The 25,527-nt window shown below is 38.0% G+C and overlaps 3 protein-coding genes and 1 pseudogene across 4 annotated transcripts in view; 3 read left to right on the plus strand and 1 right to left on the minus strand.

Annotated features, from left to right (window-relative positions):
- Positions 1-11,304, minus strand: part of RAD17 (RAD17 checkpoint clamp loader component) — a 33,937-nt gene extending 22,633 nt beyond the window's left edge. Inside the window, 5 exon segments of one of the 2 annotated variants that reach the window (NM_001103244.1) lie at positions 692-848; positions 6,102-6,185; positions 6,726-6,983; positions 9,636-9,739; positions 11,229-11,304. In NM_001103244.1, the coding sequence (NP_001096714.1) occupies positions 692-848; positions 6,102-6,185; positions 6,726-6,983; positions 9,636-9,677 (541 nt within the window). In that variant the 5' untranslated portion in view covers positions 9,678-9,739; positions 11,229-11,304. 2 annotated transcript variants of the gene reach the window in all.
- A 352-nt stretch (positions 11,305-11,656) lies between these two features.
- Positions 11,657-25,527, plus strand: AK6 (adenylate kinase 6). Its single transcript, NM_001105608.2, has 5 exons — positions 11,657-11,715; positions 13,383-13,475; positions 21,969-22,027; positions 22,213-22,358; positions 25,064-25,527. The coding sequence occupies exons 1-5, from the start codon at positions 11,688-11,690 to the stop codon at positions 25,254-25,256; spliced, it is 519 nt and encodes a 172-aa protein (NP_001099078.1). The 5' UTR covers positions 11,657-11,687; the 3' UTR covers positions 25,257-25,527.
- TAF9 (TATA-box binding protein associated factor 9) lies at positions 11,716-15,244 on the plus strand. The gene is made up of 3 exons (NM_001075975.1): positions 11,716-11,958; positions 13,383-13,475; positions 14,190-15,244. The coding sequence occupies exon 3, from the start codon at positions 14,207-14,209 to the stop codon at positions 14,999-15,001; it is 795 nt and encodes a 264-aa protein (NP_001069443.1). The 5' UTR covers positions 11,716-11,958; positions 13,383-13,475; positions 14,190-14,206; the 3' UTR covers positions 15,002-15,244.
- LOC101902475 (N-alpha-acetyltransferase 20-like) lies at positions 19,401-21,962 on the plus strand (annotated as a pseudogene).

The raw sequence follows: 25,527 nt of genomic DNA on the forward strand, positions 1-25,527 counted from the left end.
AGAACCTAAAAATAGCATTTTAAAGAATACCCCACATTAAAATACTAATATAATTGTCCTTCTACAGAAACTCTTGCACTTCAAAATGGCCTAGGTGATTTGTATATGCCTAGCCTAGTTACTCTAAAGCAGCAATAGGAAAGCTATGCAAGTTAAAAATGATCATGCTGGAGTTTATAAGCATATATGTGAAGTTGTATTACATTATATTACATTACACAGTATTTTCCCTGGTGGCTTAGATGGTGAAGAATCTGCCTGCAATGCAGGAGACCTGGGTTCAATCCCTGGGTCAGGAAGATCCCCTGGAGGACAACATGGCAACCCATTCCAGTATTCTTATCTGGAGAATCCCCATGGACAGAGGAGCCTGGCGGGCTACAGTCCATGGGGTTGCACTGAGTCAGATGTGACTGGGCGACTGAGCACCACCTCTTTTATTGGAGGGACCCTCTCCTTCCTTCTCCTAAAGTTACTTCTCTCTGAACCTAAATGCACCCATAAAGTTTCATGTGATTGCTCCTCTGACTGTGAAGCAGCTGGTAGTGGGCAGATGCCGATCAAGTACAGGAGCCGCAATACATACCTTCCTCTCAAAAACATATCCAAGTAGGGTCTGAGGGGCTTGTTTCAAATCTTCTGTAAACACAGACTTTCCCACTATTTCCACTACCTTCACAACAAACCTTACCAGGATTCAATATCTCCTTGAAATCATCTTTTTGGAATTCTGGTAAAACTGGATTAATCCACTCTTGTACTTGAATACCATGCTCTTTTGCTAGTATTTTTATAGTTGTTGTTTTTCCACATCCAGGAGGTCCTGTTATTAATAAAATAGATCCACCCTAAAACCAAATATAAACATCAATAAAAAATCAAAATCATTGGAATGTTAGAATATTGTTTTAATATTCTTCTTAAATATTATCTCTAGAAATATTTAGTCATAAAAGCAGAATTAATTGCACAATGTTAGCTGGACTAAACCAGCTATAGATAAAAGTATCTTATTTCCTGAACTTCTAAGCACAGCTTCTGATAATTTCTCATTCAATTTTTGGGGGGCGGGGGGACTTCCATTTTTTCTTAGTATCTTTATAAAAATTTTTTTTAATTAGAGGACAATTGCTTGACAATATTCTGTTGGTTTCTGCCATATATGATGTGAATCAGCCATAGGTACACACATGCCCCCTCCCTGTTGCACCTCCCTCCCACCTCCCAGCACCTTCTATCCTTCTAGGTTGTTTCAGAGCACGGGATTTGAACTCCTTATGCCGCAGAGCAAATTTCCACTGGCTATCTGATTTTATGTGTGGTACTGTTTATATTTCAATGCTATTCTCTCAATTAGCCCCATGCTCTTCTTCCCCTGCTGTGCTCACAAGTCTGTTCTGTTTGCATCTCCTCTGCTGTCCCTCAGATAGGTCCATCAGTACCGTCTCTCTAGATTCTATAAACACGCATTACCATGTGGTATTTTTCTCTGACTTACTTCACTGTGTATAATAGGCTCTAGTTCATTCACCTCATGAGAACAGGAATGATTCAAACACATCCGTTTTTATGGCTGAGTTGGAAGGAATGCCACCTCATGCGAAGAGCTGACTCATTGGAAAAGACTCTGATGCTGGGAGGGATTGGGGGCAGGAGGAAAAGGGGACGACAGAGGATGAGATGGCTGGATGGCATCACCAACTCGACGGACGTGAGTTTGAGTGAACTCCGGGAGTTGGTGATGGACAGGGAGGCCTGGTGTGCTGCGATTCATGGGGTTGCAAAGAGTCGGACATGACTGAGCGACTGAACTGAACTGAATAGTCCACTTTATATATGTTCCACAGCTTCTTTATCCATTCATCTGTCAATGGCCATCTGGGCTGCTTCTATGTCATAGCTATTGTAAATAGTGCTGTGATGAACAATGGGGTACATGTGTCTTTCTCAATTACGGTTTTCTCAGGGTATATGCCTAGTAGTGGGACTGTTGGGTCATATGGTAGTTTTATGGTACCATATGACCATAAAACCATATGGTCATATGGTAGAGTTGGACACGACTGAGCAACTGAACAACGGTAGTTTTATTCCTAAATTTTTAAGCCATCTCCATACTGTCCTAAATGGTGACTGTATCCACAATTCTTGCACTATGTTCCTCCCAAGGACTATTCAGCAGCCAAATTGAAACACCTTCAGCTAGATTAAAGAGGTCATGTCTGATACAAGTATTTTTAGAGGTTACCTGAACTCAGAAAATTCAATCTTAATATCAACCTCTCTTTGGATTATATAGTTCAATATTATACAAGTATAATATTCTTATGGAATGACCTCAGTTTGGATATCAGGTTTTTTAAGAAATGTATACTAAGAAATGTATTTACCAGAGACAGGACTCTAAAGACAGACTAAAGGTTATAGGTCTCAGTAACATTTCCTCACACATTGAAAAAAAAAGTTTTAAAAGTTTAAAACTGAAAAATTATCAGGGGAAGATATCCCACATGTAACGGTGGGCTGTGATCCTTGCTTGCTTGTTTACCTTTATTAACTATGGTGAACAAGGGCATGTGTACTTGTACCCAGAGAAGAGCCAGTTACACTATTCATTTTATTTAATTCTATTTTTTTTTTGCCATGCCATGCAGCTTATTGAATTTTAGTTTCCCCACCAGTGACTGAACCTGGACACTGGCAGTGAAAACACTAAGTCTTAACTTAGTGGACCACCAGGGGATTCCCCTGTTCTATTTTTTAAAATGGAAGACCTTATGAGTGATAGTTCTACAGGCCATGAGTTTAATGTTAATGATCTAATAATACATATTAAATAAGGTATCTTGAGGACTTCCCTGGCAGTCGAGTAGATAAGACTCTGTGTATCCACTGCAGGGGGATGGATGCTGGTTGGATCCCTGGGCAGGGAACTAAGATCCCACACGCCAAAAAATAAGTAAATAAATAAAATTTTCCAGTGGTCATGTATGGATGTGAGAGCTGGATTGTAAAGAAAACTGAGCGCCGAAGAACTGATGCTTTTGAACTGTGGTGTTGGAGAAGACTCCTGAGAGTCCCTTGGACTGCAAGGAGATCCAACCAGTCCATCCAACCATCCATCCTAAAGGAGATCAGTCCTATGTGTTCATTGAAAGGACTGATGCTGAAGCTGAAACTCCAATACTTTGGTCATCTGATGCGAAGAGCTGACTCATTGGAAAAGACCCTGATGCTGGGAAAGATTGAGGGCAGGAGGAGAAGGGGACGACACAGGATGAGATGGTTGGATGGCATCACTGACACAATGGACATGAGTTTGAGTAAACCCCGGGAGTCGGTGATGGACAGGGAGGCCTGGCGTGCTGTGATTCATGGGGTCGCAAAGAGTCGGACACGACTGAGTGACTGAATTGAACTGAAATAAATAAGGTATCTTTACACAGAAACATACAAAACAAGGTTATGTATTGATGGGGAAGTGATGAAAATGTGACCAGAGCAACATTAAGTTTTTCGTTTTCTTTCATCATTAGGTTTTGAAGGAACCAATCTTGCATTTCCCATAGGAGCAATGGTTCAGGACTTGCTAATTCTTTGCTTGCAGGGACTTTAACAGAACATAACTAATGCTGTTAATGAGAACTGATTACTTCTAAGGAAACTACTTCTTTTCAAAAGAAGAGGAAGCTCAAACACAGGCAGCCCTGCATTTTTCTTATGGAACAAAGTTGCATATGTTTTCTGACACATGATACAGCCACACCAGGTTTTGCTTCTAGCAACAGAATTGGGAACTAGTCTCCTATCGGAACACTAAATATTTTTTTAATCCCCCCAATGCTTACATTGTAATAGATTTACTATATTTTGAAGGAAAGAAGTTGGCCTCCAAAATTAAACTCAGTGAAAAAACAATTTTTTAGCTTTTCCATACAGAAATCTAGAAATTATCCAGGATTTTTAAAATCAAAATGTCTTATAATTACTGACATTGAAAGTTTTGTATAATAAAGAGTATATGGCTGGTTAAAGTACAACTTCCTAGAGGGAAGAAGCTTTTCAAACTGTAGAGGAAATACTTTCGCTAATACCTATATGCATGCACACACAGCTAAGTCATCCTACTGGTAAAACAATAACAATAACACTTGTGTTAACACTTGTGTAGGTTTAAGACACAATAATGCTTATACTAAAAAAAAAAAAAAAAAAAAAAAGGTACTGTTAAGTGATAAAACACAGTGGTCACTGAAAAATAAAGACTATTTAGTTGAGATGACCAAACAACACAATGAGAAAAAGCTTTCTGAGAAAGTACCCAAGAATTGGTACTCAGAGAAACAAGTGATTTCTATGAGCCAGTAGAGGAATACCAATGCTGAAAATGAAGATTCATTTTGAGTACATTATCTTAACTCTACACCAAAGATTAGATTGACAAACCAGTCAGAAAGAATCTTGATTCAAAAAAGGACCTGTTTGCCACTGGAGGTAATGAAAACACCAACTCTTCATCTCAAAGTAATTTATCCTGTCTTTCCAGTTGGAAATGTATTTAAAGGTATTAATAACTAAGCAAACCCAGTTAGTAATGAGGAAATCTATTTTTATAGAAAAATGCCAGCTAACAATTATAGAAATAATAATAGAAGTAGAAAATTCACCATTTCACAATCTTAACAAAATTACTAACCAGACAAGGACTGAAAATGAACACTAAATCTCTTAGGTGAAAGACTGTCAGAAAATCCTATACGCTGCCAAAGCATCTTCCAATAGATTATGTGCCAAATGCAAGAGGAAATTATAATGAAGAGTTTTGACTATCACCTCCTTAATCTACCGATCAAACAACAGGATAAAAAGACCCTGGTCTCTTCAGTAAGTCAATGTCGTAGAGAGAAAGAGAAAAGTGAAGGGAACTGTTCTAGATTTTAAAGCCCTAACAGATATAATAATCAAATGTAATGGATGGTCCTTGATCATGCACTGGTTGTAACAAACCAGATATAAAAGACATTTTGAGGACAACTGGGAAAATGTGAATATGAATGGATCACGAGATCATGTTAGGGAATTAAATGTCAAATGTTTACATTTTATGTTAAAATACTCATGGGGGAAAATGATGGCTATATTACAGGTTTGTGAATATTCAATTACTATTCTATTTTTATGTTTGCAGAATCTAAAAATTTTAAAAGTTTAAAAAGAAAGAGAGGAAGAATATTCTAGCTTGGGAGTCAAGGGCAATTATGAAATTACGAGGTGAAAGAAAAAACATTTTACAGGGTAAAATAAATGATTATTTTAGGTTATATTTAGTAAAAAACTAGTATGTAATTTGCCTACTTGCTTCAGTGTGAGATAATCTGATATGCTAAATATATTAGCACCCAAATGGTTTACTATGCTTTAGACATAAGAGGGAAAAAGAGATAAAGTAAAGGAGAAAACTCAAAGTCTCTTGAGTCTTTTAATGAGGCAGAAGTAGTAAGGTCAGACAGCTTTCTACCACAGATGAGATGGACTCATGAGTACAAAGTCAGCATGTTTATAATAGCCAGGACATGGAAGCAACCTAGATGTCCATCAGCATGAAAGTTTTTAACTTCCTACAACCAACTATAAGGCATCAAAACATCTGAGGTCAAGTATTTCTAAACATTCCTTGGGGTTTCCCTGGTGGCTCAGTGGTAAAGAATCCACTGGTGGCTCAGTGGTAAAGAATCCACCTGCCAATGCAGGAGACACAGATTTGATCCCTGGGTCAGGAAGATCCCATATGCTTCAGAGCAGCTAAGCCCATGCACCACCACGACCGAGCTTGTGCTCTAAGCCCGGGAGCCACCACTACTGAGGTCTGAAGCCCACACGCCCTATACATAGCCTGTGCTCTGCAACAAGAGCAGGCACTCCAATGAGAAGCCCTCTCACCACAACTAGAGAGCAGCCCCGCTCGCTGCAACTAGAGAAACTCCCACACAGCAACAAAGACTCAGCATGGCCCCAAAAAACACTAATAAACAAAGAAACAAAAATAAACAAATAAAAACTGCTTAAAAAAACAACAACAAAAACATTTCTTATTTAGTTACCTGTTTTGGCTGCCTTTCTAAGACTTCAGCTTTTAACCAGGTTTCAACTTCTTCAATTTTCTTTTTATGCACAGCAAGTTCATGCTAAAATTTTCAAGTTTAAAATAAAAACACTTTAACTCAAAAATTTCTGATACATCGCACAGACTATTGTACACATTTTTAATGAAAAAACTAGCAAATGAGTAACATAATAAAAAAGTCTTTTTGATTGTAATTCTTTATATTCATATGGAAAAATTCTATTGTTAAACTGACCACAACATATGAATATCTGAAGCACATCTGAAATTATAAAATATTTTAAAATCCTGAAATATATTTTATTAAGGTAATAAATAGGGAGGGACTTTACAAAAAATTAAACAGATTAAGTCAATGTTAAGGGTTGATTAAATGAAACTAAATCAAAGGGTTAAATTAAATCAAAGACAAATAACCAATGATATATCTTCAGAATAACTGCTGGGAAAATTCGAGACTGGAAATATAAAAAAACTTAGAAGTTATTATTTTTTTCTAATTCATTTAGGCAAAAAGGTTTTTATGAATAATAACAAAAATGCACATCCCTCTCCTTCCTGAAACTAAATTATGAAGACTTCTTTGTATGCTAATTATTACCTGAGTTTCTGGTTTGTATTTATCCACCCATGGTTCATTTTCTGACAGATATTCTTTTGAATTTTCTAGACCACAGATCTGTTTAGAGGAAGATAGGTTTCCTCCTTTGCTAGCTGGAAATCTGCTACTTTCTAATGTGGAAGGCACCTTTTTTCTTCTAAGACTTGAGTTATTCACACTTAATGATGTGGCAGTAATAGCAGAAATGCTTGTAGTCTCTGAAAAACCATCAAATGATGGGTCTACCCAGTTTGTTACCTGAAAAAAAGAAACCATATAAATAAAGTTATATTTTTTTGCATCTATTCCCTATGTAACTACTCTATTAAAAATTCTTGTATTAGCAACATTGACAATAAATCTCACAAATTCTTTAAATAAAACTGACTCTATGTATGTTATTCTTCTACTTTACAATAAGTATAAATGCATGCTTATCTACTTGACCATGGCAATGATAAATGCCATATAGATGAATACAGAGTACAAACAATTATTTTTATAAATAATCTTTCCAGGGTAAAGATTGGTGGCTTCCCTGGTAGCTCAGACAGTAAAGAATCTGCCTGCAATGCAGGAGACCCAGATTCAATCCCTGGGTTGGAAAAACCCTGGAGAAGGAAATGACAATCCACTTCAGTATTTTTGCCTGGAGAATCCCAGGAACAGAGGAGCCTGGTGGCTACAGTCCATGGGGTTGCAAAGAGTTGGATACAACTGAGTGACTTTCACTTTCAGGGTAAAGATGAGGCTGATTCTTTTAAAACTCATTTGTAGCTTTGAAACACAAAAATTAAAATCACCTATCAAAAAAGAAGTAAAACAGAATAAAGATAAAGGCAACCACGTAGAGCAGTAAGAAAAGGAACACTTCTGCCTTGACCAGATTAATATATTCACAAACTAAGAACCATTTCATACATTGAAGTAATCCCTATCAACCTTAAGACTTGTGAGGATAAGGTCTAAGAATACTGATGCTATGAATAATCCGTATGTATGACTTGATTATATTTTTCTTCAGCTCACGAAGCAACTAGTATGTTTCTGAAAGGGAAGCAGGCTTTCCAGAGAGGATGATCTGTCAGATTTGTTCAGGAAAATGAGTACTAGGTTAATAGAGCAGGAAAGTCAGTGAGTTCTACTTCACGGTCCTCTGGTCTATAGAAACTCCTGACCTCTCTGTTCCCCTCCATCATTTCCTTTTCTTTAAAATCCTTCATAATGATACACAGTGAAAAATGCAAAAACAAAATATTTTAACCTAAAAATATTTAGGAGTATTAAAAATACTTAATTTTTTAATTATTAAAAATACTTAATAATTTTATTTTTAAAAGTGAACTTTTTCTTAACATTCCAACAGTATAAATCTAGAAAAATCTAGTTCAGTGCCTGACTTTTGGAATTCCCTGCCTGGCTAACAAGGGGGAACAAAGATATATTTTCCTTGAAGAATGCTCAGCCACAGTTGTGAACCATTTACACAGTGCTTCTTGCTGGGAAGGAAAGAAAAAAACAAACAAACAGAGATTGGCACTGCAAGTAGGCTCAGGAGAAGGGAGTTAGAGCTTACAGGTATTTTATGAATGCAAAATCACACTTCATTCCTCTTATAAAGGCAGAGGTTAGGATTATGATCAGTAGAGGGTAAAGGAAGGAAGACCTCTGGGGAAAACAATTTCAGTCATAGCTACCCCTCTCATTTCCTCCTCTTTAAAAGACTATCACTGGTACTACAATTTTGGCCCCTTTCCTTTATAAAAATAGAGTACATGAAAATATGAGTAGTAGTAAAACTCTTAATAGCAATTCTCATCTAGCAACTTCAATATGCATATTACTCATAAATTTTAAAGTTTTATTTCTTACATAAATGTGAATTTTTCCTTAAAAAAAAAAAAAAAAGAAGAAACAGCAAAGTTAAATAATCTACTTACAGTCAGAGGACAATCAGATCCACCACTAGGAAAATGGATAACTTCCAGTACACTGTCTGACACCCATCCTACCCATCCACCAGCTGTACTGAGAACTGGTACATGGAACCACATAATTTCTAAGAGGTGGGGCTTTTCAAGTTATAATACCACATACAACATATTTCTCTCTGATTGCTCTTTCATTCCCAATGTTCATCACAGCACTGTTTACAATAGCTAGGACATGGAAGCAACTTAGATGTCCATTGGCAGATGAATGGATAAGAAAACTCTGGTACATATATATACAATAGAATATTACTAAGCTATTAGAACACATTTGAATCAGTTCTAATGAGGTGAATGAAACTGGAGCCTATTACACAGAGTGAAGTAAGTCAGAAAGAAAAACACCAATACAGTATATTAATGCATATATATGGAATTTAGAAAGATGGTAACGATGACCCTATATGTGAGACAGCAAAAGAGACACAGATATAAAGAACAGACTTTTGGACTCTGTGGGAGAAGGAGAAGGTGGGATGATCTGAGAGAACAGCATTGATATATGTATATTACCGTATATGAAATAGATCACCAGTCCAAGTTCAATGTGTGAAACAGGGCACTCAAAGCTGGTGTACTGGGACAACCCCGGGGAGGGGATGGGGAGGGAGGTGGGAGGGGGGTTCGGGATGGGGGACACATGTACATCCATGGCTGATTCATGTCAGTGTATGGCAAAAACCACTAAAATATTGTAAAGTAATTAGCCTCCAATTAAAATAAATAAATGAATTTAAAAAAATTAAGGTTGTGTTTTCAGTGCACAGTTGTTTCACAATTATTAGAGTCTTTAGATCACTAATTATAATAAGTACTGGGCACCATTACTTTGATTGCAGTAACAAGTCATTAGGAACATATTCAAAAATTTATAACTCCTTTTGGGCAACTATCACATGGCCATTTTAGTGTATCATACCTTTGTGGAAGATACCTTTGGTCTAAAAAAAGTTTTTGACATTATAAACTTCAATAGTTCCCATCCGTAGTATACAACCTGTAGTACATTAAAGTATAATTCACCTAGGGGCAAAAAAAGAAAAAAAATCTCAAATTCAGAAAATTGTAAAACAGAAGTACAGTAATATGTATTGGTAAAATCAACAACATAATAAAGGCTCAAGAACTAGTGAAAGAGAATACTGTAAATATACATGCAGTAAGAAATCAAAATGGTAAAGTGAATTTTATTTTTAATGACTATAACTGTCAATTATCTACAGAGATACAGTTTTCACATGAACTCAGTAATACATTAGGTAACACAGAAAAACCAGACATTTGTGTACTTCTGTTTTGTTAAGAAAAATTAAACTATTCTCTTTGTGCAGTTTTTATACTGAAAATTAAAATTTTCCACACTTCAGGGCCTCCCTGGTAGTCCAGTGGTTAAGAACTGTGCCCTGCAATGGAGGGGACATCAGTTCCACTCCTGGTCTGGAAAGAGCCCCCATACCAGAGCAACTAAGCCCCTGCACCGCAACTACTGGGCTCACACACACTAAAGGCAGGGAGTACCCAACCAGAAGTCCACACACTGCCACCAGAGCGTAACTCCTACTCACCGCAACTAGAGAAAGCCTGCAAGCAGCAAGGAAGACCCAGGGCAGCCAAAAATAAAATAAATCATTTTTTTTCCCCACACTTTAAATTTCAAAAAATTTCCCCAAATTTCAAACAACCAAAAAAGCACCATACAATGAATTCAGACTTATCACTGACTTTAGACAAAGACTTTATATTTTACTATGAAGTTTTTCTGTAACGGTTTGTTCTTTTTTGAATACGTCATCAAGACATTTTTTTGGCAACACTCTTCTGAATTTCATAGTTCTTCAATGTTTACATAAACTGACGAACTCAGCAATTTTAAGTTTGCCAGAAGGAAAGTTCTTTAAAGTCAAAAACCTGTAAACTGAGCTTTATAGTTTGGAGACACACGTAATTTATGTGTAAACACTTCCACACACTAGAAAGCAAATCATACACACTCACAAATTTTTCACAACTGGGAACATCTTTGCAGTTTCAAAGAGGTACATAGGTGGAAAAAAGCACCTCTTTGAGTGAACATAGTTGGCAGGTCGAAATAAGAGAGACAGACTGTTGTTCTAGTCAGAATTCTAGTTGCTCTTTGAAAACAAGGCTGACAGTTACCTCCTTTTAAAAATAGGCAACTGTCCTTGAGGATACCAGGTTCCTGAAAAGAGATGTCAGCGGCAGAAGAGACCTTGAAGAGTATTTCTAGCACACCCACCACCACCCTACACACTGCACTGGAGATAACTAAGCTGAAATATTTGTCCAAGGTCAGGCTGCTAGTCAGGCGAGAGCCGAGACGAACTCCCGTGCCTCTGCTCCAGGCCAGAGCTCAGCACCCCACCCTCTCACCCCCAGATGGGATGGGCAGTTCGGGAGGAGGAGCCACGAGAGGCCGGGAGGCGTGAAGGCAGACATGGATTCGCGTCTCGAGGACATATATACACCACAGCCGCAGCAACGACAGCCTTACTTTCGGGTAGCTGCATCCCCTCGCGGGCGGAGGGGAGCGGTGGAGCCCAGGCTCTGCTCCAGATGGAAGGCAATCCACCCGGCCCTGCCCGAGCTCAGCGCGGAAGCCTCTCAGAGGCCCCGCCCCTCGGGGACCTTCCAGATCTGTCGGCGCTTCCGCGACCCAGTCCGGAGGGCGGGGCCGCCTAAGGAGCGACTGTCTTAGGCATCCAGCGCATTGCCTGACTCGAAGCGCCGGCCCGACCGCTGCCGGTATCTCGGACCCTGCGATGCAACCGTGTCCTCGAGGGCTGGGTAACCAACTGTGGGTGACGAGGCGACGGAGGTGGGTCTCGAGTGCCCCTCCAGGCCTCGAGTACCCCGGGCCGCTGGCGCTTGCCGTTGCCCGCCCCTGCCGGCCCCTCCCAGGAGTGTGTAGAGCGCGTGTGCAGAGGCGTGCGGAGCCAGCGCGGCGAGGACCATGTTGCTTCCGAACATACTGCTCACCGGTCAGGGCGCGCGGTGGGGTGCTGTCGAGGGGGCTCGGCTGGCCTGGGACGCCGAGTGCTCTGGGGCCTGGCCCGAAGGGTTCCTTTAGTGTTCTGTGGGGAGGTTCGGCGAGGGTCCCGTGGCGGGGTTGTCGTCAGGGCGTCGACCCGGCCCTCGCGGCGGTTTTGCGGGAGGCGGGGGGAGGGGACGACGAACGTTAATTCTGTTGGCGAGAGGTGGCCTTCTCTGTGAGGCGGAGAGAGGTAGATAGATCCAGCTCACTTTTCTGGCAAGCTGCCTAATCTTTCTTAATCACGTTTTTGTTTGTAAAATGGCTGTTGCTTTACTTGGGTAGGGTTGTCTTTGGGTTGTTAGCTAAATAGCATAAAGCAGTATCTGACCCTTAGTAGATCTGTTAATGATGGATGCCATTATTAGGTCTTGAGGCTTCTTGAGCTGCCTCTCATTTTTCCTTTGTATCTGAGAGTCAGGTGAAAGGAGTCGGATGTTTGTGCTGTGGATGATTCATTTGTCATAAACGCTTGGCGGAGGTTGCTTCAGGGGCTTTTTAAATTTTAAGAACAAAAGGCATCGACTGAGATCTCTGGTCGTTTCTCGTCCAGAGGTGCTGTAAGATTCCCGGGATGATTGTGGGGTTTCTTCTGGGTCTTTGGATCCATGCTCAAGGCGCCTGTTATATATGAGGGGCCCTAAAATGCCGCATAGTGACTTCAAGAATATTATTTCTAATTTGTTTAACTCTGAAAATGTTTTACTGTTAAATTGTAGTAGGTAATAGCATCACGGGACATTCATGTCAAAATCTAATGGGTGTAGATGCTGTTGGCAATACAAAATTGAGGCGCTCTTTGTGGAAACAAAGCAGTTGTATCTTTCAACAAAACAAGCATACTAGCAGCACATAAGTCTTGACTGTTTCTGAGAGCAGCAGATTAACGTCAACAAATTAACATTTAGCCTGCTCTTTAAGAGGAATGTTTTACAACATCTTATTTATTTGTGTCAGACAGTATCTTAATTTTTTAATATTAAACCATATCGTCAAAAATATAAATGAACATTTTATTGAAAACATGGTGAGTTTAGGATTCAAACTTGGTGTATTATAGTGGACTGGAGGTAAAATGTTATTTTCCTTATAGGTTGACCTGAATTTATTCCTTTTATCTTTAATGACCAGATTTTATAATTTTGGCGGCATTAAATCTGAACAGCTGAAAATTAGAGTATGATTATCTTGAAGCAATATGAAAAAGGGAAGGTGAAGAACAATGTATAGTATTGCCATTTATGTAGGAGAAGGAAGTGTATGTATATATATTGATATATATGCACGCAATGTGTATATATGTATACACATTAAAACAAATAAATGGTGGCAGTTTATTTGAGGTGGCTAATTCTGGGAATTTCCATGATGGCAAACAGTCTGTGATTGGCATCAGATTCTCCCAAGCCCCACTTGCTCTGGTAAAATCAGATACACTGGGTGAAATTCTGATATCCAGCAGGCTTTGGGTAGTTCATTAGGTTATGGTGTGTGTTCATATAGGATTGCTAATTAGGAAACTCTTCATTTCAGTTGTTGAGAACCTTAAGGGCAGATCAGTGGCTAAAGTCTAATGAGTATTTCATGAACAGTATTTTTCTGTGGCTTGTCTTACAGGTACACCAGGGGTTGGAAAAACTACATTAGGCAAAGAACTTGCATCAAGATCAGGACTGAAATACATTAATGTGGGTGATTTAGCTCGAGAAGGTAAGGGACACTTTGGTGTTAGGTTTGTTTATTTAAAAAGTGAGAGATAAATAATGAAGTATTAGCACTGTATTTATTTGTGAGAAAGAAGAGAAAATTTTCCATGAAGGAATTTATGCTCTGTTGGGGACATAGAAATAGAACATATTGTCTCATGCTGTGTCCTGGTTATTTTGACTGCTGCGTCCCCTCTGCAATTGGCTAGCAGTTTTTGTGGACAGTAATAACTGGAACAGCTTCCATGAAGATAGGACTGTTTGAATATGAGGAAGAGTATTTTGAGTTGTGCTAAGCATATATGTATAGAGAGAAAGATAGTCTGTGAGCTTACTGGAAGGACAGAATTTTGAAGTCAGGCAGTAGGATATGGCTGTACTACGGTCTTAGATTAGTTTGATAGATGCATGCCTGCAAGCATCTGCACATGTTTTTAAAGTATATGTTTTTACCTATTTTACCCTGGTTTTTCCCAGTCTTTGATCACTTCCATTATTTGTGTCTTCATCTTTTTATGTTCTCTAATGGGTAGAAACTCGATAAATTTAAGTAAAGGGAACCTTAAATGTGCCTCATTAAAATTGAAAAGATGTAACATTTTTTAATTTCTATTTTTAAAAACTTGTATTTAAAAATTTTTAAGTTCCTGACAGTTGCTACTAAAGTAACTATTTCACATTTGATCTAATGTACATATTTTTTTCAAATGATCTAAAGTTTGATCACCGGATATCATGGAGTCTGGCAAGATGGCTTCTCCCAAGAGCATGCCGAAAGATGCACAGATGATGGCACAAATCCTGAAGGATATGGGGATTACAGAATATGAACCAAGAGTTATAAATCAGATGTTGGAGTTTGCCTTCCGATATGTGACCACAATTCTAGATGATGCAAAAATTTATTCAAGTCATGCTAAGAAAGCTACTGTCGATGCAGATGATGTGCGATTGGCAATCCAGTGTCGTGCTGACCAGTCTTTTACCTCTCCTCCACCAAGAGATTTTTTATTAGATATTGCAAGGCAAAGAAATCAAACCCCTTTGCCATTGATCAAGCCTTACTCAGGTCCTAGATTGCCACCTGATAGGTATTGCTTGACTGCTCCAAATTATAGACTTAAGTCTTTACAAAAAAAGGCATCTGCTTCTGCAGGAAGAATAACAGTTCCACGGTTAAGTGTTGGTTCAGTTACTAGCAGACCAAGTACTCCCACGCTTGGCACACCAACCCCACCAGCCATGTCTGTTTCAACTAAAGTAGGGACTCCAGTGTCCCTCACAGGGCAAAGGTTCACAGTACAGATGCCCACTTCACAGTCCCCAGCTGTAAAAGCTTCAATTCCTGCAACATCAGCAGTTCAGAATGTTCTAATTAATCCATCATTAATTGGGTCCAAAAATATTCTTATTACCACTAACATGGTCTCATCACAAAATACTGCCAATGAAGCATCAAATGCATTGAAAAGAAAGCACGATGATGATGATGACGATGATGACGACGACGATGACTATGATAATTTGTAATCTAGCCTTGATGCATGTAACATGTATACTTGGTTTTGACTCTGTTGTACTGAGATTAAACATGCATGCTAGATGTTTCCATGTTGTGTTCTAGAAAAAATAGTATTTAATGAGTAAATATGCTTACCATACTTTTCGATTGAGCTGTTGTGTTAGATTTTCTTTAATAGGATTAGTAATGGTTTCTCGTCAGCCTTTAAGTGTAAAAAATAAAGTTGCAATTTGTGCATTTAATTGTTGGTACTTTGGCAATTATGTTCTTAGTTGTTTTTTTTTTATAATTGCAGTTTTCCACCTCATCACCAACAGAAATAGCAGTTGGAAAAACTTGAAGTTGCTGCAGTCTACTCCTTAACCATTAGAGTCACTTCTAGTGTTTTCACATGTTTAGATCATAGTATGATCTCTGGTGTTGAGTCACTCTTAGGGGCTGTTCTTTCAGATTGCTGAAGTATAACCATGTCTGCTTTTTAGAGAGACCACTTGGTCAGGATTTTTATTTATAGTGAACCTTATCCATTTGGGCTTCCCTGGCAGCTCAGATGGTAAAGAATCTGCCTGCAGTGCAGGAGACCTGGGTTTGATCTCTGGGTCGGGAAGATCCCCTGGAGAAGGGAATGGCTACCCACTCCAGTGTTTTTGTCTGGAGAATGCCATGGACAGAGGAGTCTGCCCGGCTTCAGTCCATAGAGTTGCAAAAAGTCAGACACGACTGAGTGACAAACACTTATCCATTTAGATTTACCTTTTTCAATTGCCAGGGTTTTTCTTAGGTCCTATTTTTCTATTCCTTTGCTAATATTTAAGGATCCTTGGTGTGTGTCTCAGTATCTCACTACTTAAAAATTTTAAGTTTTTTCCCAGCTTCCCTTTTTGCAGGTCAGTTATGTATCTTTGCTCATCATATTCTTGATACTATAAGCTAGTATCATGCTTATATTTTTAATCCAGGTTTGGTGTTCAAATTATAGTTGATAAAACTTAGGTCTTTATTTGCTACTGTGTATAGCTTGTCATTCTGCATTTTATACCCATATGAAATCTGGTTTGTTCCTTTGCCTGTGCAACTTTACTATTTCAGAGTCACCCGTGTGCTTGTCGCTAAGTCATGTCTGACTCTTTTGTGACCCAGTAGACTGTAGCCCGCCAGTCTCTTTTGTCCATGGTGGCTCTTCTGTCCAGCATGAAGACTGGAGTGGGTTGCCATTTCCTCCTCTCAGAGTTACATACAGTAGTCAATTTCAGTCATGTCTTCCAGTTCTCACCCACTCAATTTTATGTTCCTAAACTTAATGAAATAATCTGTCATGAATAGCATTGAGAGCAACAGTAACACCAGAACCAAGGATAATCCACAGTAAGACACTCTCCTCTTGAGTCTGCTTTACACACAAACCATTTTAGTTGTGTGCCTTGATGGTGCATGGTCTTGACCATTCTGTTTGTATTTTATTGATGAGTTATTTAATGAGATGGAATCTTCCTTATAAATGGGGCATTTTTCCTCCTATTATGCCAGATAAAGGATTCTGGTCTGACTTAACATGTTAGATGATGTGCTTTATTAGATTTTTCAAAATGTATCAGATTTTTTGCCCCCACAGATGCCATTTGAATATACCTGAAAATCTAACTAGGAGATAGTCTGAGACATTCAGCTGCCTCATTTTTTCCCAAATGGTAATATGTTTTAAGGGAAACCACTCAGTCTTCTACAAAGCACTGTTTCTCAATGGGGTGATTTTGTCCTTCGGGGGATATTCCGAGACATTTTTGCTTGTCACAACTGGAGTGGGAGGTTTTCTTCTGATCTCTAATGGGTCGATGCCAAGGATTCTGCTGAACATCCTGAAATTCACAGGACAGTCCTCTGTCTTCATAATGAATTCAGTTCAGTCACTCGTCGTGTCCGATTCTTTGCGACCCCATGGACTGCAGCACCCCAGGCTTCCCTGTCCATCACCAACTCTGGAAGCTTACTCAAACTCTTGTCCATTGAGTCTGTGATACCATCCAACCATCTCAACTTCTCTCGTTCCCTTCCCCCGCCTTCAATCTTTCCCAGCATCAGGGTCTTTTCCAGTGAGTCAGTTCTTTGCATCAGGTGGCCAAAGTGTTGGAGTTTCAGCTTCAGCATCCGTCCTTCCAATGAATATTCAGGACTGATTTCCTTTAGGATTGACTGGTTGGATCTCCTTGCAGTCCAAGGGACTCTCCAAGAGTCTTCTCCAACACCACACTTCAAAAGCATCAATTCTTCGGCGCTTAGCTTTCTTTATAGTCCAACTCTCACATCTGTATATGAATACTGGAAAATCAGAGCTTTGACTAGATGGACCTTTGTTGGCAAAGTAATGTCTCTGCTTTTTAATGGGCTGTCTAGGTTGGTCACAGCTTTTCTTCCAAGGAGCAAGTGGCCAAGCTCAAAATGTCAGTAGTATTTCAGGTTTAGAAACCTGCTGTAAGTCATGAGACCAAAACAAAACTGGTTTTAAATGAATGTGCCTAAATGGAGTTTATTGCCATCCTGGTAATCATGTTAAATTTCTGTATTATTTGTAAGAGACCATCTATGTTGCTTAGAACTAAAGCGGGAAAAATTAGGTGGGGATTTAAGCTTAATAAAACTAGAGAGAGTCCTGACTGTGGAGGGACCAAGACTGCTTTCCTTATCCCTCTTCATTCAGCCTGCATTCCTCACTGTCCTGTCCCATGTGCAGTCATTTAATTACACTTGTTATCAGCATCCTTAATTGTTCTGCCACTAGTTTATCAATCTTCAGCCCCTGTCCCTAACCCCAGCATGCTCATGGATCTAGACATTAGATGCATTTCAAATATCTGGCCCACAACACTTAAAATCTTGGTGTGTTTCTAACTCAAGGATTGGCAGGCTGCTCCTGGTTTTGTAGGAGCCACTAGCTAAAGAGTAGGGTGTAAATTCTGAAATATTTACTGTCTGGCCCTTTATAGAAAAAGCTTGCCATCCCCACTCTAACCTTTGTGTATCTCATTTTTCCCCTCACTTTAATAACCTACCACTAGAAGACTTTGAAACTAACTTATTCCTTGTCCTCTCACCAGCACTGCTATCCCAACGCTTTCATCTGATTCTTGCTTTCCCACCATATATGTCTTTTCCTCTGTGATCTTGTAATCCTGCCTTTCCGTCTAGTGATCTCATTGACTCAGACTGGTCAGTTATTTTTGCTGGTGACTCTTAGATTAATAATTAAAACTTAGCCCAATTTATAGACATCTACTAGATGTAACCATCTGGATAGTCCTGGACATTTCCAAATGAATGTTTAGGTGCTCTGTGGTCCTCCCTGACTGCTTGTCCACTCCTGATTCCTGTCCCACCACACATACAAATGCATTCACATGCTAGCCAGATGCACTTGGCTTCTAATCTTGATAGTTTAAAAAATCCGTTTGAAACCCCTATTCCATTCATAAGACCACTGATGCTGTGTCCCTGGTACCACTGAACCATCCTCAAGACCATTAGTGCTGAATCTCAGTATCTCATTGTTGTTTAGTTGCTGAGTCGTGTCTGACTCTTTTGTGACCCTGCGGACTGGAGCCCACCAGGATCCTCTGTCCATAGGATTTTCCAGGCAAGAATACTAGATACTAGAATACTAGTTGCCGTTTCCTACTCCAAGTGATCTTCCCAACCCAGGGATTGAACCTGTGTCTCCTGAGTCTCCTGCATTGGCAGGCTGATTCTTTACACATTGAGCCACCTGGGAACGAAGGATCATCTTACCTACCTTTTTTTCCTTAGCTTCAAGTTTCTACTTAGAAGTTACCTCCTCCAGGAAGCTTCCCCAAATATCCTGCTTATGTTCTTCACCTAAAAGATGCCCATCTTATTGCTCAAAGCACCATGATCCACAGCATTAAATATTACAATTTCCAGGTTACTTGTCTATCATCTCTCATGTTACTGTAAACTGTTGAAGGGAAGGACTAAGTTGGTCTTGGTGTTCAATTTGTTCACTATTATATCTTCATTTCCTCTGTAATTACTGGACATGGTGTTAGATAAATGTTTTTTGAAATGAATGTTTGAAAGCTTGAATTACACTTTTATTAAAAGGTATTAACATGATTTTAAGAAATCCTGCATTTCAGCATTGCAATATATAAAGACTTTTAATAATAAAGTTAATACTGCTATAGTTGTATTTTAGACAACATATATTAAAAGTTGTATTTTAGACAACATATACTAGTCTGGACTTAAAATATGAAGGAACATTTATCTACTCCAGATTCCCACATAGTACAAAATCAGCGGTAGGTATTCTTCATTTTGTGGCATTGTGATATATATATATACACACACATATGTATATATGGAAAGTAATGTAAAAATAATGGAGAAATTTAACAACCTAATTTACTTAAGTTTAATTACATACTTCAGCCAGTTAGTAAACAAGATTTAACTAATTCACTGTTGTTGAGTATTTTAAAGCATCTTTTATACTTTTTTCTGGTTAGAAATTCAGAGGTCAAAGAAATCTCTGGACAGGACATTTTTCTTGAAAAAATTACAGATTTCCAGGGCGGTTGTGGTATTGCGGTAATCCGGTTCCCGTGGGTGCAGCCGTGTGACGACCTGTTTTGCTTCAACAACATTTAACTTGGATCCACTTAGAGAAACTTATGGGATTCCTTTTTACTTAGAGTACCTCGCCCACTGGCTGGAGTACTTCTTCATTGCAGAGGCCCCTGGTGGAGAGTTAATGGGTTATACCATGGGCAAAGCAGAAGGCTCAGTGGCAAGGGAAGAATGGCATGGGCACGTCATAGCTCTGTCGTTGCCCTGGAATTTTGGTGCCATGGTTTGGCTGCTAAACTTATGGAGTTATTAGAGGAGGTTTCAGAAAGAACGGGTGGATTTTTAGTTGATCTGTTTGTAAGAGTGTCTAACCCAGTTGCTGTCAACATGTACAAGCGGCTAGGCTACAGCATGGACACAATAGTCAGGAGTACTATTTATTCAGCGCGCAATGGGGAGCTGGATGAGGACTCTTTACAATATGAGGAAAGCACGATCCAAGGACAGTGAGAAATCCATCATACCATTACCTCTTCCTGTGAGGCCAGAAGACACTGAATAACCATGAACAGTGGTTCTTAGGCTGATGATGCTCCAGATAGTTTATGGACAATATTATTTTCATTAGATGATCTTGGAGCTCTATTAGGAGAAAAGGGGCTCATTTAGCTCTTAAAGACTTCAAGAAAATACAGGTTATTAACTTATTTTAAGTCGTCTTTTCTACTAGCAATATTATACCTTCTAAAGCTGTTCACTGTAATAAAATCCAATAAAAAAAGGCATTTAGGTCAGAAGGGAACATTCCACTGGCATGGCTCATAACATACTATTCACAATGTGCTAGGGAAAAAGCTTGCTCCAGTCTCCTAAATTCTCTGCCTGAGAACCGCTGCTATATATACATTTTTATCTTGTATTGAACTTAAGCTTTAAAAGCATATTTGAATTGTATGAATCTAAGATGTATACTAAAATGCACTGTTGACTCTAAAAAATAATTACACATTTTCAGAGTCAATTTACTAAATACATAATATAACAGTTATAAAAAGGCTCATTTAAATTTGCATCTCTTTAGTAGCTGGGAAAGTCCAACATTTTTTTCATGTATTGTTTATTAATTATCTTTTCCATTATGTGTGAATTGTTTTCTTATTATTAGGTTACTGTTTTTGAGATATTTATATAATCTACATTTCAGTCCTTTGTCCTAGTATAAATATTTCTCCCTGCTATTAAAAAAAAAAATTCTTCAAGAGATTTAACATTTTATTTATTTGAATCAGTTATTTTTTTCACAAACTCAAATGAATCATTCCTTTGTAAAGTTTAGTTTTCCATTAGTTATCTTTGGAATGTAGTAATTAACTTTTTAATCCACCTAGAACTTGTGGTGTAAAGTAAGGGTTTAGATTATTTTCTATATAGTTAACCAGTTTTCCCCACACCAAGACAGTTTAACTTTTTAGCAGGTAAAGTTTCTGGTAGCTGAACAGTAACCCAGGAAGTCCGAGGTCACACTAGGATGCTAGAGAAGTGGTTCATGTGCTCAGAATCGGTCCACAGGCCGATTTCCAGGCAAGACAGTTAAAATTGCCTCTGCCTTCCACTAACCCTCAGGGACTACCCTTCTGTCACTTCAGAACTTATGTCCATTTTAAGCTCATTTCAACCTGTGCCACATTGTTAGGGGGAAGAGGGAGAAGACTATAGCATGCGTTTTGAGATGGCTAAAAGGATGATCTAAGTCTGCCTCGTGAGGACATGCCTCCCAGGGGTTCAGGGTGAGGGTGGGATTGGTATATCTCGCCTCCTTACGACACACTTCATTTGAAAGAGAACGAATTTACTGGAAAGTTTTTATGTTAGATTTAAATTTGCCTTCTTTATGCCTGCCCCCATCATTCTTGTTCTACCTTCTGAAATTTAACCCTTGGCTTTTGGGGATGCTGGAAATCTAGACGTTCAGGAGCATGTGTATACTGACTTTCCTTCCCCAAACCCCGTGAATGTGACCTCGGTGACAAAGGGTTCATTCGTGGAATCAAGCGCCAGTTGTTGCTTTTAATAAGTTTCATATCCTTGGCCTAATAAGTTTGGAACTTAATCTGCTGTTAATGTATGTGAGTGTTTAGGACCACAAATACTGAAGTTGGTTCTCTGTTGATGGTTTCAGTTTTGAAACCATCAATAGCTAAAGCGGTTGCAGATACACTGTTACCCAAATTTCCTTTTAGACAAAATTCTAACTTATCAGCATTGCTCATTATATTTGGTGTCCATGTGACACTGTGTATTAGTGCCCTCTCTTATCTCTAAAAAAGTAATAGAAAATTACTGAAAGTTACCAAGAAAAGACTACTTTAATACTCCAATGTAAATCTCTTTTAGGGCAGTTATATGATGGCTATGATGAAGAGTATGACTGTCCCATTTTAGATGAAGATAGAGTAAGTACAATTTTTTAAAGTATACATTTTAAAAATTTAATAGGAAAGTTGACCTTAGGTTTTTTTTTTTAATTGATTGAATACTGAGGTGATCATTTTTTTTAGCTTATTTATTTTATTATTATTTTTTTTTTGACCTCAGTTTTTAAAAGAGTATTCATCTTTATTTTTTCCCTTTCTTACAGGTAGTTGATGAGCTAGAAAACCAAATGAGTGAAGGTGGAGTTATTGTTGATTACCATGGTTGTGATTTCTTCCCTGAACGCTGGTTTCATATAGTATTTGTCCTGAAAACAGATAACAGTATTTTGTACAAAAGACTTGAAAATAGGTAAGAAAGGAAAAACATTACATTCTTTTTTTTTTTTTTTACATTCTTAAAGTATTATATAAACTTCTTTCAGATTCCTGAAGTTGGCAACTACTAACATCAAAAAGGTTCTATTTGAAAATGTGACTGCTTTATATTTTGTTCTCATTATAAACCAAGTCTGTATAGTACCAACATTCTGAACCTAAGAGAAAAAGATGCATTTGTAAAAACAAGCAGTAGATTCTGACCTAACTGACAGTCTGATTCAGTAAAATGTACTATATAGCAACTATTTAGTCATGCTTTTTCCCTAATGTAAAGCTTGTCTAGGAAAACAGCCAAGACAATAGCATATTCTTTGCTATGGAATGAAAATTACCCACTTAAATCATCCTCACATCAGAAATGAGAAAACTTACGAAAAACTAACAAGATAAATTAACATTTCACAACATATTTGAGTTCATCCTTTCCAAGAGAGCATCAGGCTTAATCTAGAATAACCAAAAAAGCAAAGTTTTATGGAAAACATTTCCCCACTGTCTTTTGATTCAAGCTGTGGCAAAGGGGGAATTTTAAAGGAATTTAGAAAGAAGTTTCTGGAAGGAAAATTCCAGAAGTTTTCCTAACTAAGGTCAGGTTCAGAATTTGTGTTCTCAGTGATCATAGTCAACTCTGACTAAACACCATTGAATTGTGTGTCTGTGTGTGTGTGTGAGTCACACTCTTTGCAACCTCATGGACTGTAGCCTGCCAGGCTCCCTCTGTCCATGAAATTCTCCAGAGAAGAAGACAGGAGGGGGTTGACATTTCCTTCTCCAGGGGATCTTCCCAACCCAGGGATCAAACCTGAGTCTCCCACATTGCAGGCAGATTCTTTACCATCTGAGCTACAAGGGAAGTCAATCCTTGCACAAAAAAGTATAGTATGAAATATACAGGGAAAGTTAGGTGGGAATAATACCTGAAGCTTTCATCATCTTTCTTGAGGCAGAAAAAGCCATTAAAAAATATTTGAACAGAGAAGTAATAGAGACAATATGGTACATATGCCTTTTCTCAAAAACCATTTAACATTTTTATTAAAAATTAAAATTTTATGTAAATAAAGATTAAAGTATGAGAAAAGCAGTCTTGTTTTTAGCCATTGAAAAAATTAATCACCTATTTTTTTTAATGAGTAATCACCTATTTAAAGAAAAAAACCTTATTGAAATAAATTCACATACCATATGAATTGTACAGCCCATTTGAAGCATACACTTCAGTGGTTTTCAGTGTATTCACAGAGTTGTATATCCATTATTATAACCAATTTTTAAAAATGTTCACCCCCCCCCCCCTTAAAAAAACCCATACCCATTAGCAGTCACTGCCCATCTCCCCTTAGTCCCCAGTCCCAGGCAACCAGTAATTTACTTTCTATCTCTGGATTTGCCTATTTAGGACTTTTTATATAAATGAAATCATATAAAATGTGATCTTTTGTGTCTGGCTTCTTTTATTTAGCATAATGTTTTCAAGGTTCATCTGTGATGTAGCATGTACTGGTACTTCTTTTCATTGCCAAATAATATTCCATTATATGGATATACCATATTTTATTTATCTGTTTATCAGATTATAGACATTTGGGTTGTTTCAACTTTTTGGCAGTTATGAATAATGCTGCTATGAACATTCATGCATGTGTTTTTCTGTGAACATTATGCATTCATTCATTTATCTTGGGTATTGAAGTTTCTCTAGGAATAGGATTTCTGGGTCCCATGTTAAATAGCTATGTATAACTTTTGAGAAACTGTCAGACATTTTCCATAGTGACTGCACCACTTTACATTCCAAAGAGTAGTGTATGAAGCCTCCAGTATTTTCACATCCTTGTTATTATCTTTTTGATTGTAGCCATCCTAGTGGATATGAAGTAGTATCACAATGTACTTTTCATTTGCTTTTCCTTGATGGCTAATGATACTGAGTGCATTTTCATGTGCTTATGGGCCATTTGTGTATCTTTTGGGAAAATATCTATTTAGACCTTTTGCCCAATTTTTAATTGGATTATTTGGCCTTTTTTATAAAGTTGTAAGATTTCTTTATGTATTTTAGATATAAGTCCCTTATCAGATATAAGATTTGCAAAAACTTTCTCCCATTCTGTGGGCTATCTTTCCATAAAGTTAATCACCTTTTGAGTAGTTCAATCTAATTTTGATTGTTACAAAATTGAATTAATTTGAGTCTGAATTTTCCTTACTCATTTCACTAACTAGCTGGCTAATTTACATCTTCCTAAAGATTATACAAGTTAATTTTTTCAGTGTCTTTGGAACTGGTAAACTACAGATACATCTGTGTGATCTAGTACCCAATTAGTATATGATATTCTTTATCATGTGCATTTTATTATATGCCATTTATTTGTTTTATCTGTCTATATCTTAATTCCTCTAACTTTTAAAATTTAGAACCATAACTATAGACTGCTTAATCTCATAGCTGGGCATCTGGCTTGAGGTAAGTAGATGTTTGCTAATTGAATGGCTGACAGATTGTAGGGGGAGGAATGCCAACCTATTATTTCTAGGTAAAGAAACTAAGAAGTATTTTTGTGTGATTCTTCATGTGTTCAAAAAGTATATAGATTCTGAAGTGTCCAATTTCTAATTTGTTCCTAAAACTCTAGTTAATGCCATTCAGATTATCTCCTCTTTGCCTTCTAGGGGTTATAATGAGAAGAAACTAAAAGATAATATTCAGTGTGAAATTTTTCAAGTTCTTCATGAAGAAGCCTTAGCATCCTACAAGGAAGAAATAGTGCATCAACTGCCGAGCAATAAACCAGAAGATCTAGAGGATAATATCAATCAGATACTGAAATGGATTGAGCATTGGGTCAAAGATCACAGTTCTTAACAAGAATGGCCACTGCACAATCACTCTTGACATCTCTCTGCTGATGTCACATAAATTATTCAATTATCAATAAAACTTTCTTATTGAAATTGTGCTGTTAGACTAGGAGGTGGTTATAAAGGTTTATGTTTGGGTTTTTTCCTCTATGAGAAAGCTAAACTCAAATATAATGAATAATACTATTAAGGATTGAGAGTTAAACTGTAAAAGTTTATTACAGAAGAAAATCAAGATGATCTCTTAAAATAAAACACAGGTTAAAGATAAAGCA

The sequence above is a fragment of the Bos taurus genome, chromosome 20, assembly GCF_002263795.3.
Source record: "Bos taurus isolate L1 Dominette 01449 registration number 42190680 breed Hereford chromosome 20, ARS-UCD2.0, whole genome shotgun sequence".
Lineage (NCBI taxonomy): Eukaryota > Metazoa > Chordata > Mammalia > Artiodactyla > Bovidae > Bos > Bos taurus.

Bases quoted from the DNA above. Each gene is read 5' to 3' on its own strand.
- AK6 (NM_001105608.2), top strand. From the start codon at position 11,688: ATGTTGCTTCCGAACATACTGCTCACCG. The intron at 13,476-21,968 runs GTAAGGGACACT...AATCTCTTTTAG, and splicing joins GGGTGATTTAGCTCGAGAAG to GGCAGTTATATGATGGCTAT. The intron at 22,359-25,063 runs GTAAGAAAGGAA...TTTGCCTTCTAG, and splicing joins TACAAAAGACTTGAAAATAG to GGGTTATAATGAGAAGAAAC.
- TAF9 (NM_001075975.1), top strand. From the start codon at position 14,207: ATGGAGTCTGGCAAGATGGCTTCTCCCAAGAGCATGCCGAAAGATGCA.